A 14660-nucleotide genomic window follows, 5' to 3' on the forward strand; every position below is an offset into this window, starting at 1 on the left:
ATGTTAAGCGAAATAAGCCAGTCAGAGAAAGACGAACTCTATATGACTCCACTCATAGGTGGAAGTTAGTATATTGATAAGGAGATCTGATCGGTGGTTACCAGGGAAAAGGGGGGGTGGGGGGAAGGTACGGAGGGGGAAGTGGTGTACCCACAACATGACTAACAAAAATGTACAACTGAAATCTCGCAAGGTTGTAATCTATCATAACATTAATAAAAAATAAATAAATAAATAAATAAAATAAAATAAAAAAGAATTTTTGCCTGAATGCCACACATCTTGTGGAGAATAGTAGAGACAGATAAATAACAATGACACCTGGCCATTAGTGTCAGGGACAGAGTAAACCTAGTCAGTCAAAATGGGTTTGGAAACCTATGGTGAACTGCAGTCTGCATGTTCCTCCACCGATGGGCTGCTGTCACCTTGTACTTAAGAGTAGGGCCTGGGCTCGAGAGTTTGTTTTCCTGCTCCACCCTCCGCTTTCTGCAAGTCCTTCTTACCTGTCATCCCACAATCTTGGGCCTCCCAAAATGGTGCGCTGCTGTTGCTTACTGTTTGATACTGAGTTGGTGATGGGGAGTGGCACAAGTTTGTTTCTCCTGGTCTGTCCTCAGGCTTAGGTGGGGCCTCTCAGAATTTCTAGCTCCTCCCCCATGCCAGCCAAACATGACAGAGTACTTCTCACAGTCCTTGAACGGAAGAAATGTTCCTGCACTTCTCCCAGTGATAGCAGATCTCTGCTTGGTATTGGTGCAGGATCCTGGGGCCAAGAGGTTTTCTAACTCTCCCAAGGGGAAAAATGTTTTTGCATTTACCCCTCCCCCAGAGGCAGTGGATCTTTGCCTGAGCCCTGGAGGCAGGAAGGTTTGTTCTCTCTCCCCACAGTGGCTAATGGCTTACTCTAAAAGAGAAGGGTCTGAGGAACTGGGCAGTGTTTCACAGCTATCACCCAGTACGATTCCATCAACCACTTCCTGCATGCCTGTGTCACAGAGGGATTTCTTCTTGCCAGGTTCCTGCCCTACTCCTCCTCATTAGCACCCAGTGAAGGCTTGCAGAAAGGAGCTCCTGAGTTAAAGTGAACTACTGTCATGTCGGAGCTCCTACTTATTCTAAGCTAATATTTCAGTTCACACTTGGCCTTTAAAACATTTTAAAAAATTGTTGATTTCTGTTGGGAGACAATTCTTCCTGGTTCTCTCATGTTCCTGAATGATTTGTGAATAGAGACACTCCCTGCCTTTGTTCTGGACTACATTTCCGTGCTGGGAAAACAGAGATATTACCTCCCTATAGAGGAAAGACAGGTTTGATTACCATCCACTCTAAAAAAGATGTCTCCCTCCAGAGCAAAGGGCAGGCATGCTTAATACCCATTAGATAAAATATTTAGATTCCCTGAGCTCAGGATTTCTCCTCTGTAATGCAACCCACTGCCTGTATAGGTGTCTCCTGGCCCTCTTCTCATCACACTGTAGAATTGGGGATAAGGGAACCAGCACAAATACTGACACTCTGAGGAATGCTACTACAGTGAGTAATAAAGTCCTTCATCTCTGATTCAGGAAACGGTGGTAAGCTAACTTATAGCTTGCAGATAGGGTAAAATCTTAGACTCTTCCAAGTTCTTGATAATTTCCTTTAACTTGCTTTACTCGCAGCCTCCTAGTCTCGGCCAAAGGTTAAAAGCACATATGTGCTCTCTCTCCTTCAAAGGGCTTGTCACTCTAGAATTCAGTTCCTTCCGGTGTCTTCGATGGGTATGAGAACAGTGATTTTTTTCCTGGTTGTTAGGAAGAGAGTAACATTCTCTTCATCTTTCCACATCTTAAGCTTGTCACCGAACATAGACACAGGTTCGTTTACCCAATGCACAGGACGCCCAAAACAGGAAATACCAGGGTCACCGCAAGGAAAGAGGGTTTTTTCATTATCGAAAGGCAGCCACATGGGGAGATGGGAGAACTCAGATCCACATGCTCTAAGGGAAAAAGGTAGAGGTTTCTATGAGGGGTTTTAAGTAGGGGAAGGAGAGCATGTGTTGCAGTTCTAAGTAGGAGGGGAGAGCATGTGCTGTGGTTCTAGGTGGGGGGAGAGCGTGTGCTGTGGTTCTAGGTGGGGGGAGAGCGTGTGCTGTGGTTCTAGGTGGGGGGGAGAGCGTGTGCTGTGGTTCTAGGTGGGGGGAGAGTGTGTGCTGTGGTTCTAGGTGAGGGGGAGAGCATGCGCTGTGGTTCTAGGTGGGGGGGAGAGCGTGTGCTGCTGTTCCAGGTGGGGGGAGAGCGTGTGCTGCTGTTCCAGGTGGGGGGAGAGCGTGTGCTGCGGTTCTAGGTGGGGGGGGAGGGGGAGAGCGTGTGCTGCGGTTCTAGGTGAGGGGGAGAGCGTGTGCTGCGGTTCTAGGTAGGGGGAGAGCATGTGCTGCGGTTCTAGGTGGGGGGGAGAGCATGTGCTGCGGTTCTAGGTAGGAGGGAGAGCGTGTGCTGCGGTTCTAGGTGGGGGGAAGAGCGTGTGCTGCGGTTCTAGGTGGGGGGGGAGAGCGTGTGCTGCAGTTCTAGGTGGGACGGAAAGCGTATGCTGCCGTTCTAGGTGGGACGGAAAGCGTATGCTGCGGTTCTAGGTGGGGGGGAGAGCGTGTGCTTCGGTTCTAGGTGCTGGGGAGAGCGTGTGCTGTGGTTCTACGTAGGGATGGAGAGCATGTGCTGCAGTTCTAGGTAAAGAGAGCATTTGCTGCGGTTTTAGGTATGGGAGGTGGAGCATGTGATGGGGTTTTAGGTAGTGGGGTTGTGGGGAGCACATGGCCCACTTGATTGGTGCCGTCCCACCAGCCTGTGTTTGGCCTTGAAGACTGATTGTTTTCTCTCGACTGTCCTGACCTTCTTGGTTAGTTTTCAGCTCTAGCGTGCGTTTGGCCCTGTGAGGCTGAATCTTGGCATCTGGACCTTGGCTTCATGGGAAAGAAGCTCACTCACAGACAAGGAGGGACAGAAAGAACTAGTTAGTTGTGAACAATTGATTATGTTGAATATGCACAGTTGCAGGCAGCAAAGCTTGTCTCCAAGTTGTTGCTCTAGGAAAGATTTTTTAACTCAGTTCCCCGTTTCTAGTGGAAGCACAGCTGCCAGAGTATACCCGTTTACATTCTATTACCAAAAATAGACACTTACTGATCTAAAAGCTCTTACTGTTCAGCTTATACGTGGTTAGTTAGTTTTTAAAAGAAGCCTAAGCTTGAGTAATGAACTCAAGGAATATTTCATCACAAGCGCTGGAGGCATGGAGGTTTGCCTTCCAGCATAGGTGAGGTGGGAAAGGGTGAAAGAATCGGACCCAGGAGGGATGAGATGTTATGCAGAATGTACATATGCACTGGCCACCAAGTCTTACAGAAGATCAGGGGGACACCGAGGAAAACTGCAACCACTTGGGGGTAGAGAGAGGGCTTCTGAAGCTCTCCAAAATAGACAGGAGGATGTGGCAAAAAGACCTGAAAAGGATGCAAAGGACAGAGAGAAGAAAAGCAAGCGGTGTCTTGAGGACTCCCGCTCCACATTCACACTTTTTCCTCTCCATCGTCACTCTCATTTTTCTGGTAAGTTGAACCTAGATTTATTTTGTGAGATTTCTCTCTTCTGTACTGTAGCAGGCTGGTTAAGGCTGCCCATTAAAAGTGCACACTCTTCCCCTAATCAACTCTCCCAGGACTCCCTGAGTCACAAAAGATAGAAAAACAGAACGGGTTCATCACTGAGCTGTTAGTTCCTGCTACATCGACCCCAGAACATCCTTTGTTCCTATCTTTTCAAAGCATGGCTTAATTTTGCTTCTCACTCTGTCAATTACCCAATATTCCCATTTTGCTTGAGTTAACCAAAGCTGAATTTCTGTTGCTTACAACCAAAAGAACCCCACTGATGTAGGGTAAGTTCTCTAATAGACGGCATGACAGAAGCCACAGGGAGCTCTCGAAGGTAGCCTGAAATCCAGATACTTTATTTAAAATTATTAAAAGAACATGTATTAATAACAGTCAAAATTGCTGGCTATGGTACAATGACTAATCAATTTCACGTTTCTATGTGCTTGTAGTTGATTAGCATTTTCTAATGGTTAGGCTGATGATGTTTTACTACTACAAACTGTCTTTAAAGTTTACTCTCTTATCTCCCATGTTAGAAATAAGAACAAATGAGAATGAACTCAAATAACACAAATTACATGCTACAGGAAAAAAATCAAGGAGGGGGTTTTGAGAGTAGCAGATGATCTATGTTACAATGAAATATGTGAGAACCGCAAAATGTTTAATTCCTGTTCAATCTGAAATTTAGCAATATAACTTGTAGAAATAAGAGTAGGTTTTAAATTCTTTTATATATTCATATGTGAGAATTATATAGTATACATCAGAGAATCATTATACATTCTATTATATAATATATAATATATATTGTGATATATACATATCACTCTTTTAGGGTTATCTCATTACTTTTTGAAAATATTATAAAAAGAATTTGTAAGAACAGATAAGGTTGTGCCCAGACAATAATCACAATAAGACTACCTAATATTTATCTTTAATATTCAAGTTTTTTTCAAACATAACTGAGCAGAACTGGAAAATTCAGGGAGCCCACTCTGCCACACGTTAGTTTAACACAGGGTTCCTCAAACCCATAGCGTGTCGGCACTGTGGACCTTTGGGCAGGACGATTCTCTGCTGTGGGAGGCTGTCCAATGCACTGTAGGGTGTTTAGCAGCATCCCTGGCTTCGACACACTAGACGCCAGTAGCATCCCTAATCAAAAATGTCTCTTGACCTTGCCAAAAGTTCCCTGGGGGGCAAAATTGCTCCCTGGTTAAGAAACATCACGACTACAACAAAGCAAATACAACTGCCAGCTGTATGATTCCACTGTGAGTCAGCTGTGATTAAACCAGTTACATCTATATTTTAGTTCAAAATATATCATGACTAGAACTAAGTTAAATTACCAGTTTTTTGTATAAATTAATATACCAGTTTTTGTCTAAAGCTGAGCTGTCCAACCACTGTAGTAGTCACTAGCCACATGTAGTTACTCCAAAGTGAGATATGAAGTATAAATATGCACTGGATTTTGAAGACTTGATATTAAAAAAGGATGTAAAATATCCCATAATTTTTATGTTAACTGAACTATTTTGGTTATACTTACTGGCTGAAATATGTTATTAAAATTGATTTCACCTGCTCATTTTTACTTTTTTAACATGGCTACTAGAAAATTCTAAATTACATATATGGCTCACATTCTATTTCTGGTGGATGGCACTGCTCTAGAAACTCGAAATGACTTAGTATTATTTTTTAATGAAATAAATTCTTAAGTCTATCAAAAAGCCAAAAAACTCTGGAAAGCTCGCCAGAGCCCTATGACATCAACTCACTTTGAGCATCATAACTCTTTATCATGCCTAGATGATTTTTCTGCTTCTTTAAACCAATTGCTTCTATTCCAATGCTTTATTCTCAATGTTTCAGTCAGTTCTTTTCTAATTGCTGATTTATCTTCATGCTGTTCTTCATCACTCTCCTGCACACCAGTTTCTTTCATATACTCAGGACCTTTCCTAGCGGAATGTCGAGATGCTGCAGCTTCCATCATACTTAGAAAATCATAAGCAGGAAGAGGAGGTTTCCATTCCTGAGCAGGTAAAATTGCTGAAAGGAAGATATGATCAATGGTTAAAGATGAACAGATATAAAATCATCACACAAATATACTAGAAAATGTTTTGTTTTGAAAAACATATTTGTAAGAGTGAAGGCTTTATCAGTTTTACTTATCTAAGCAAAACTAGATTATTTTTATTGTCATTGTCCAAGGAACTTGATACATTTATCATACTAGTCATTTTCATTTTTTATATTACATTTGCAGGCTATTATATTCTAAATAAAGGTTAGCATTAATAGGAGAAAAAAACCCAAAAGGTCGATAATCTCACTGCTGGTTAACCCTTCTTGAGGTTTTAAAAAATAGCCATATGTGCAATGAGATCACACACAGACAGAAAGAAGCCTGTGGCGTCCCTCCCTGCCAGCCTTTATCCCGAAGAACTAGAACTATTTCCTATGAATAACTCCAAAAAATTTTTTTGAATGTACAATTTATTTTATCATTTAGACAAGTATTTCCTTACACTTTAAAGCATTTTTGTTTTTGAAGCTTTTGCTTAACATCCTTTCCATATACTTTATGAAAAGAAGCTCATTTTATAAAAATAATTGTAGACAAGGAATAATTAAAAACTGCTATGGAATCGCCTGTACTATAAACAGACAGCGATTAGATGACTTCTCAGACGGGCTCCACAGTAGTAAATCTTAACGTTATTTTAAAACACTGATTGCTTGAAGAGGAAAGCTGATTTAAGCTGATAACATACATGAGAGAAATTAGCTAACTTTTCTCCACTTAGTAGACAGATTTTACAAAACAATTTTAGAATTTAGTTGCCCATTTAAAATACTATTTTGAGAAATAAACTATATAAGTAAATGTACAAAGTAAATCTTTTAAAAGTAAATTCCAGTAAAAGAATCTCTACACTGTTAAGTGAAAAAATAAATATTCATAAAATACAAACTTAAGCATCTCTCATAAATCAAATAAATATCTTTAAAAGTTTAGGAAATTCATATAAATTCTAATTTCCTAGAGTGAATTAAAGCTCAAGCAAAAATCTGCATAAATAGTATATCCATACTCTTATTGGTATGTAATTTCTTTACTCAGACTCAGTTATATGAAATCCTAGTACATGGAACATCCGCAGGGTATTAATTCAGGCTACCCTTGTAATTGATGTTTCAAATTACTGTTGCCAGGTTAGCAGATTCAAAAGTGACAAACGAATAGATTATTTTCTCTTGAATATAACAAATAGGTAGGAGGTTAGAATAACTGTTTGTAGTCTGCAATATTCAGATAAAGTATCTTTATTAAAGATATTAAAAGAATCTTTAATAAAAGTCCAATTCAAAGCATAGCATATATTTAGCAATGTTTATTTTTTAAAGTAAACACTGCAGCCTAGTGGTCTGAGATGATGACAAAATGCCTGAAACTGGCCATCACAATTCTGCTTATTATTTGCTGAGGGAACTCTACAAAGGTCTGAAAGTTTTCAATTGCAAATAAAACTGTACTCTCATCATGCATGGGTAATAAATACATTATTATCAAATTAGTAATGATAATAATAATAGCTAACATTTATTAAGCCTTTACTATACACCAGGCATTATCCATTTAATCTTGAGATAAGTACAATTATTATCCCAATTTTATAGATGAGAAAACCAAGGCCTAGAAAAGTCACGGAAGTTGACCAAAGTTAAGCGCAAATCTCAAATAAGAAGAGCCAGTGGTCACAATTTCATAGAAATTAAGATGTGTAGCAAGCAAGGTGAGGCAGACACCTGTGGCACTGTGTTACACATTCAGGCTATTTCAAGAGTTGCTGCCACACCCCCGTCTCAGATCCATCTCCCAAAGAGTGTGAGAGCAGGTCCAGCCAGCACAGAAGACGGGATCCAGTACAGAAAAGCACTGCCTCAAAGAATTGGCAAAGGCATTCATTAACAAAATTACAGTGGAAGATATACCAGCCTCTCAGGAAACTCAGAAGAATTCTGATTCTTTCCTCTTGGTAATGGTTTGAGTTGAAGAATCAAAGCCCCTAAGGATGCTTCTTGGAGGAAAGGATCATTACATGAACAATGATAATACTTCAGAGATTTTACACTTTACAGAGTGCCTTTGTGTACATAATTTTATTTGATTTTTAAAATAACTATGTAGTCAGAGTAGGAACCATTAATCTCATTTTATAGTTATAGAGGAAGAAACAAAGAAAGACTTGCCTAGAGCCACAGTTAGCAATCAAGGAGGTGGGGTCATAAGTTCAGGTTTCTGTGTCTTTGAACATCACCACCTGTCTTAAAGCAATTCAGTTTGAGAGGTACTCTGGCCCTAACTAGATATAAACCTATCTGACTTAGTCAGAGTCCATGGGGCGTCTGTGTCACAGCAGCTGCATAATGACAACACTCATTTAATTCTATAAAATAGCAATGCAGACAGAGAAGTGAACACAGAATATCAGAAGAGTTCAAGAGTTACAACTGAAAGGACCCCTATACCATGTGGCTATCACTCGGAGACGAGTGATAATCACAGAAAGGGCTCCTTCCAGATTATGACTTAAACAAATAGTCAATTTAAGTAATTTTTCACATTTCCTAGGAAAATATTAAAACTAACAAATTATCTCAGAAAATTACGACTCAAAAGTACCACCTAAAAGGACCCAGAATAGCCAAAATAATCTTGGAAATGAAGAACAAAGTTGGAGGAATCAAATTTCCCAATTTACAATCTACTACAAAGTTGCAGTATTCAAGACAGTGTGATGCTAGCATAAGGCATCTGTATATCTGACAGATGCAAAACTATGTACAGGAATGTTCAGAGCAGCATTATTCATAATAAGCAAAAAGTAGAGACAACTCAAATGTCCATCAACTGATGGAGCAACAAAATGTGGTATATCCACACAATAGAATATTATTCATTCATAAAAAGGAATGAACTACTGAATGATCCTTGAAACCTATGCTAAGACAAAGAAGCCAGACAAAAAGGCCACATGCGATATGATTCCATTTATATGAAAGATCCAGATTAGGCAAATCCATAAAGACAGAAAGTAAATTAGTGGTTGCCAGAGGATGGAGGGAGGGGAAAATGGGAGTGACTGCTAATGGGCATGGGGTTTCTTTGTGGGGTGATGAAAATGTTCTAGAATTCAATAGTGGTAATGGTTGCACAGCCTTGTGAATATACTAAAAACCCCTGCATTGTACACTTTAAAAGGGTGAATTTTATGGCATATGCATTATGTTTCAATATAAAATTACTACCTATAGCCTACTTAAACACAATAATTTAGTTAAAATTGCCTAACTTAATAGAAATGAAGCAGAGCACCTGGGAAGAACAGGTGTGCTGCAATGATTGACACAAAATAAAGTCAAGTGTCTGATTAAATACACACAAATACACATAATGGTAGATTCATCCTATGCATGCTGGCTCCGAGACAATATAACACTGAATTGGAGTTTGTCCACCACAATCATGTGTGTGTATTTGTATACATGTATATTCATATATACACACACACACCCTTATTTCAGGACTCTGCCATGGAATAGTATCAAAATATTATTATAATATAGTTCATCTGGATCCAATAACAAAATCCTTGGATAGTACCTTAGGAGACTTTTTATTACATCAAATTTCACACTATTTCCTTGATATACCAACGACCTGGATTATTACATGTTAATTTATTTAGAGCAACAGGCCTACTGTTGGCACAACTGTATTTAAATTAGCATATACATCTATAACACAAGTATAAATTCACATATGTTTTAGAAAAGTTGAGGCTATGGCACGTCATAAACCAGCATCATAAATTCTGGGCCAAGATCTATTTTCTTGTGGTTCAAAATTCTGGCTCTGGAGTTGAAGAGATGTAGGTTAGAATCCAAAGCTTCCTCACTTACTGGTTAGTTATACAACTTTGAACTAGTTACTTAACTCTTCTACAGGTAATAATATTTCACATGACTCTAGTAAGAATTACATGAGATAATGCACGTGAATCACTCAGCATTGTGCTAGACACCTAGGAAGCATTCAATAAATGTGAGCTATTATTACCAAATTCAATACAGTGTACCTATTTTCTGTGGGTAATGATACCTATGAGATAGGAGTTGTCCCATGTACAACGCTATCAGCTTATTAATATTGGGGTTATTTATAAACATTACAATTCAACTCATTCTAGCTTTCATTAGCTATACTTCAAGTTTTAAAATCTATGAGGCAAAATACAGAACAGTGTGTTAAAACAGAAAACTTACTGATATGACTTTCTAGTCCTGCTTCCAATTTCTTAAGCCACAATAAAAGGTTCTGCTCACTTATGGCCTGGTCTGACGGAAATGCGAACACCTGGCCGCCTGAGTGCAAATTCACCACAACAAGAAGAGGTAGGGGAGGCAGAGTATCAAAATACGCCTGCAAGATTCCTCTCCCCACAGGGGTATTCTTTCTATGAAAGGGAGCAATTGAACATGTTAATATTTCTTCTATAACAAAATAATGAAAACAACAGTTTGTAGAACATTAACCTTTAAATACAGTATCACACCAATAAGTTTATTTTATGAAGAGATGTCCTAAAAACCAAGAAGTATATAACTAAGTTACCAGTAATCAGAGTATTAAAAAGTTTCTTCTTTTAACATGGGGCACTGTGTTTCTCTTAGGAGGAAAAAAAGCAGCCAGTGAGAGTTTTAATGAAAAACAGGTATAGTACAAAGGCTTGCGAATTTCAGCTTAATAGAATCAATTAGTTCCTTCCAAAGTTTAGCCAAGTATCTGATCACATGTCAGCTCAAAAATTAAATGGTTACAAGGGCCACCCCAGTGGCACAGCAGTTAAGTTCACATGCTCTGCTTCAGCGGCCCAGGAGGGTTCACTGGTTTGGATCCCAGGTGCAGGGCTACACAGCGCTTACCAAGCCATGCTGTGGTTTGTGGCATCCCACATATAAGAAAAAAAAAAGAGAGACGAAGATGGGCACAGATTTTAGCTCAGGGCCAATTTTCCTCAGCAAAAAAAAGAGGAGGGTTGGTGGCTACTAATAGCTCTGGGGTAATCTTCCTCAAAAAAAAAAAAGAAATTAAATGGTTACAAACTATAAAATAACAAGATACTTATAATAAACACTTCTTTTCTGAACAGAATTGTGTCTTTCCTCAGGAAAAAAGAAAGGATTAATTTCAAATTAAAAAGATTTTAAAAAATTATGTTCATCCAAGGAAACTATATGTTTAACATACCTAGTTTTCCTAATACAGCACATGCCACATTATGGAAAATACTATTTTACTCCAAGATGCCTACAAAGATAATTACCTTGGGAAAACTTTTTCTCAAGCAGTGGGTTGTACTGTTAGTGAACTCTTCACAACAAAAACATACACTGGTTCATTCTTGTACTTTTTTCAAATGAGTTAAAAATAAAATGTCTTTCATCTGGCGAATCTGAACAATGGATACTGTGTATATACGTGAACTGTGTTCACAGATATTAAATGTAACACAAGCCATACATCTAAACATACCAGGAAATATTCTTGGTGAATGCACTGAAAACTTAACATTTTAAAACTACAGAATTATAGGAAAAAGAACTGAATAAAAATATCAAAATATCACAATGTTTATTTTTCTGTATTTGTCAAGTTTTCCTCAATGAACATCACTTTTAAAATCAGAAAAATCATTACTTTTAAAAAGGTACTGTATGACACCAAAAGCAACAAAAGCAAAAATAAACAAATGGGACTACATCAAACTAAAAAGCTTCTGCACAGCAACAGAAACCATCAACAAAATGAAAAGGCAATGGACAGAATAGGAGAAAATATTTGCAAGTTATTTAATAAAGGGTTAATATCCAACATAACTAAAAAACTCACATAACTCAATAGTTTAAAAAAAACCAATTAAAAAATGGGCAGGGTCGGCCCAGTGGGGTAGTGGTTGAGTTCGTGCACTCCACTTCAGCAGCCTGGGGTTCACTGGTTCAGATCCCAGGTGCAGACCTATGCACCGCTTGTCAAGCCAAGCTGTGGCAGGCGTCGCACATATAAAATAGAGGAAGATGTGCACAGATGTTACTTCAGGGCCAGTCTTCCTCAGCAAAAAGGATTGGTGGCAGATGTTAGCTCAGGGCTAATCTTCCTCCAAACAAAAAAAGGGCAGAGGAACTAAATAGACATTTTGCAAAGAAGACAAAAAAATTGCCAAAAGGTATGTGAAAAGATGCTCAAAATTACTAATCATCAGGGAAATGCAAATCAAAACCACCATATCATCTCACACCTGTTAGATGGCTATTATCAAAAAGACAAGAGATAAGTGTTGATGTGAATGTGGAGAAAAGAGAACCCTTGTGCACTGTCAGTGGGAATGCAAATTGGTGCAACCCTATGGAAAACAGTATGGAGGTTCCTCAGAAAATAAAACATAGACTACCACATGACGCAGCTATCCCACTTCTGAGGATGTATCTAAAAGAAATGAAAACAGGATACTGAAGAGATATCTGTACCCCTACGTTCACTGCAGCATTATTTACAAGAGCCAAGACATGGAAACAACCTAAGTGTCTGTCAATGGATGAAGAGATGAAGATGTGGTAAATATATATATGGACTATTACTCAGCCATGAGAAAGAACAAAATCCTGCCATTTGCTACAATATGGATGGAGCTTAAAGGCATTATGCTAAGTGAAATAAGCCAGACAGAGAAAAATACTACATGCTATCACGTATATGTGGAATCTAAAAAAAAAGTCAAACTCATAGACACAGAGAGCAGAAAAGTGGTTGCCAGGGACTGAGGGGTGGGAGAAATAGGGAGAGGTTGGTAAAAGGGTACAAACTTTCATCTATAAGATGAATAAGGTCTGAGGATCTAATGTTAAGTCTGGTGACTACAGTTTAATAACACTGTATTGCAAAGAGAGTAGAACTTAAATGTTCTCACCCTCCTCAAAAAATTTATGTATGTGTATACGTATTTATATATATCTGCATATGTATATGTATGTATACATATATATATATATGAGGTGATGGATATGTTAATTAACTAGATGAAGGGATCTTTTCACAGAACAGACATCAAATCATCACAATGTACACTTTAAATATCTTATAGCTTTATTTGTCAATTATACTTCAAAAAACAAATAACAGCAAAAAAAAAATAACAGCAAAAAAAATGCATTGTAGAACAGAATTCAATCTAAAACAAGGTCAATCTCATACCATCTGAGGGAGTTTAGTTACTAAAATACCATGATAACATAAACACTGGTCCCATAATATTAACTCCAAAGGTAGAATTAGAGAGATTCATTTCCTAATGAAAATGTAATAACAATTATACTTTCTTTACCTTTTGCACATTAAAAAATAAAAATATACTTACAAATTTAACCAGCAAGGGGTGAGTGAATCCAGGTGTTTCTCTTTTACCAGCGTCAATATTGCTTTTTTATACTGAGGAATTATGCTGCCATCACTGAATAAAATAAGCAATGGTTTCTGAAGTCTTAAATAAGTGGGAAGATTTTCCACAGTGATTTCTGGCTGTTTAAAAAAAAAAACAGCCCATGAGGAATAACGATGCATAAAATAGAAAATAACATTCAAATCACTCATGAAATTTTAGTTTGTAAAATGTAATTTAAACATATTTTCACTTAAGCAGAGATTTTGCTATACTCACTAATAACTATGGATCTTGAGTCTTTTATTTAAGTCTACTTTAACTTAATAATGAGTTACTTGTTTTCAAAATAAAACCACTAATAGAATTCAAAAATAAATTAACTCAAAGGAGCTCCCTGTTTTACAAGGATGAGACACTTCTAATAATTTCCTATGCCGAAATCTGGACCAGACTAGCTGACACCCATATGACAAACAAAACTCTTGTTATATGTTTTCTCTAACATAAAATTTTTGAAAAAAATATAAGCTGTTTTAAAAATATAATCTTTTAATGTCTATGATTACTTAAAAATTAATAAAACCTTACTTTGTTTCAGTATTATGGATTTTTACCATAATTAAAATAATAAAAAAATCTAAAATAAATTTTTTAAAGTCTATTTCTTTTCAGTTTAAAATAACAAAGAAAGAATTTAATATGAAATAAGAAACCTAACCCTTTTACTCTTTTTATTAATTATATATTTGTATAAGACAATTTGTCTAGGCTGTTATTAACAAAAATTGGAAAGAGAAACAAACAATATTAATATATTTAGGATTGAAAATAGCAATGACTTAGAATATCAAAGCCTTCTACCATTTTTCGTTTTAGTTTCACAACTATTATTTCATCTTATGGATATACCTGTGATGTAGATCAAATCACCCTACATCAGATAAATGATCCCCAGCTGACAGATGAGGAAACCAACAAAGAGAAGCTGACCTGCTGCAGTCACACAGCTAGCCAGGAGGAAGAGTTGAAACTAGCCCCCAGCATCCTGCTCTCCAGCTCCCCATGACCTCATATCACACCAGAAATCCAAAGGAACAATTTTATTTTCTTCATGGTGCCAACCACCTCTGGACACAGTACTGGTTCATCCTCAAACACCGAACTCTGGCATATACTTTTCCCTATCTAGTTCTCAAAGCCACTTTTCCTCTGCCAATTCTCATTTTTCTTCAAATTTTTTCTCTTTCACATTTAAAATCCTCTTCTTGCACCTTCCTTTTTCACGACTTAATTCTTAGATCACTTCTTCTCCAAATTCCCCTATGTTGTCTTCTTGTGTTAATTATCCTCTTTAATTTTCTACCAAGGTAATATCCCCTTGTTAAAACTGACAGATCTTATCAAGCCAGCAGATTTCCTCACTCGGAACAGAATCAAAACATAGGTGAGATGGAGCCATCACTCCTCAATTCAAACATTTATTGAGAACCACGAAG

The 14660-nt window shown here is 37.7% G+C and overlaps 1 protein-coding gene across 10 annotated transcripts in view; it reads right to left on the bottom strand.

Moving 5' to 3' along the window:
* Window positions 1-3972: 3972 nt before the first annotated feature.
* TXNDC16 (thioredoxin domain containing 16) overlaps window positions 3973-14660 on the bottom strand; it is a 131768-nt gene continuing 121080 nt past the window's right edge. For all 10 annotated transcript variants that reach the window (XM_005605180.4, XM_023627728.2, XM_023627732.2 and 7 more), the window contains 3 exons: window positions 13141-13301; window positions 9992-10182; window positions 3973-5707 (listed from right to left, as the gene is read on the bottom strand). In XM_005605180.4, the coding sequence (XP_005605237.2) occupies window positions 5442-5707; window positions 9992-10182; window positions 13141-13301 (618 nt within the window). In that variant the 3' untranslated portion in view covers window positions 3973-5441. The remainder of the gene's footprint in view (window positions 5708-9991; window positions 10183-13140; window positions 13302-14660) is intronic.

This window comes from Equus caballus, chromosome 24 (genome assembly GCF_041296265.1).
Source record: "Equus caballus isolate H_3958 breed thoroughbred chromosome 24, TB-T2T, whole genome shotgun sequence".
Taxonomy (NCBI): domain Eukaryota; kingdom Metazoa; phylum Chordata; class Mammalia; order Perissodactyla; family Equidae; genus Equus; species Equus caballus.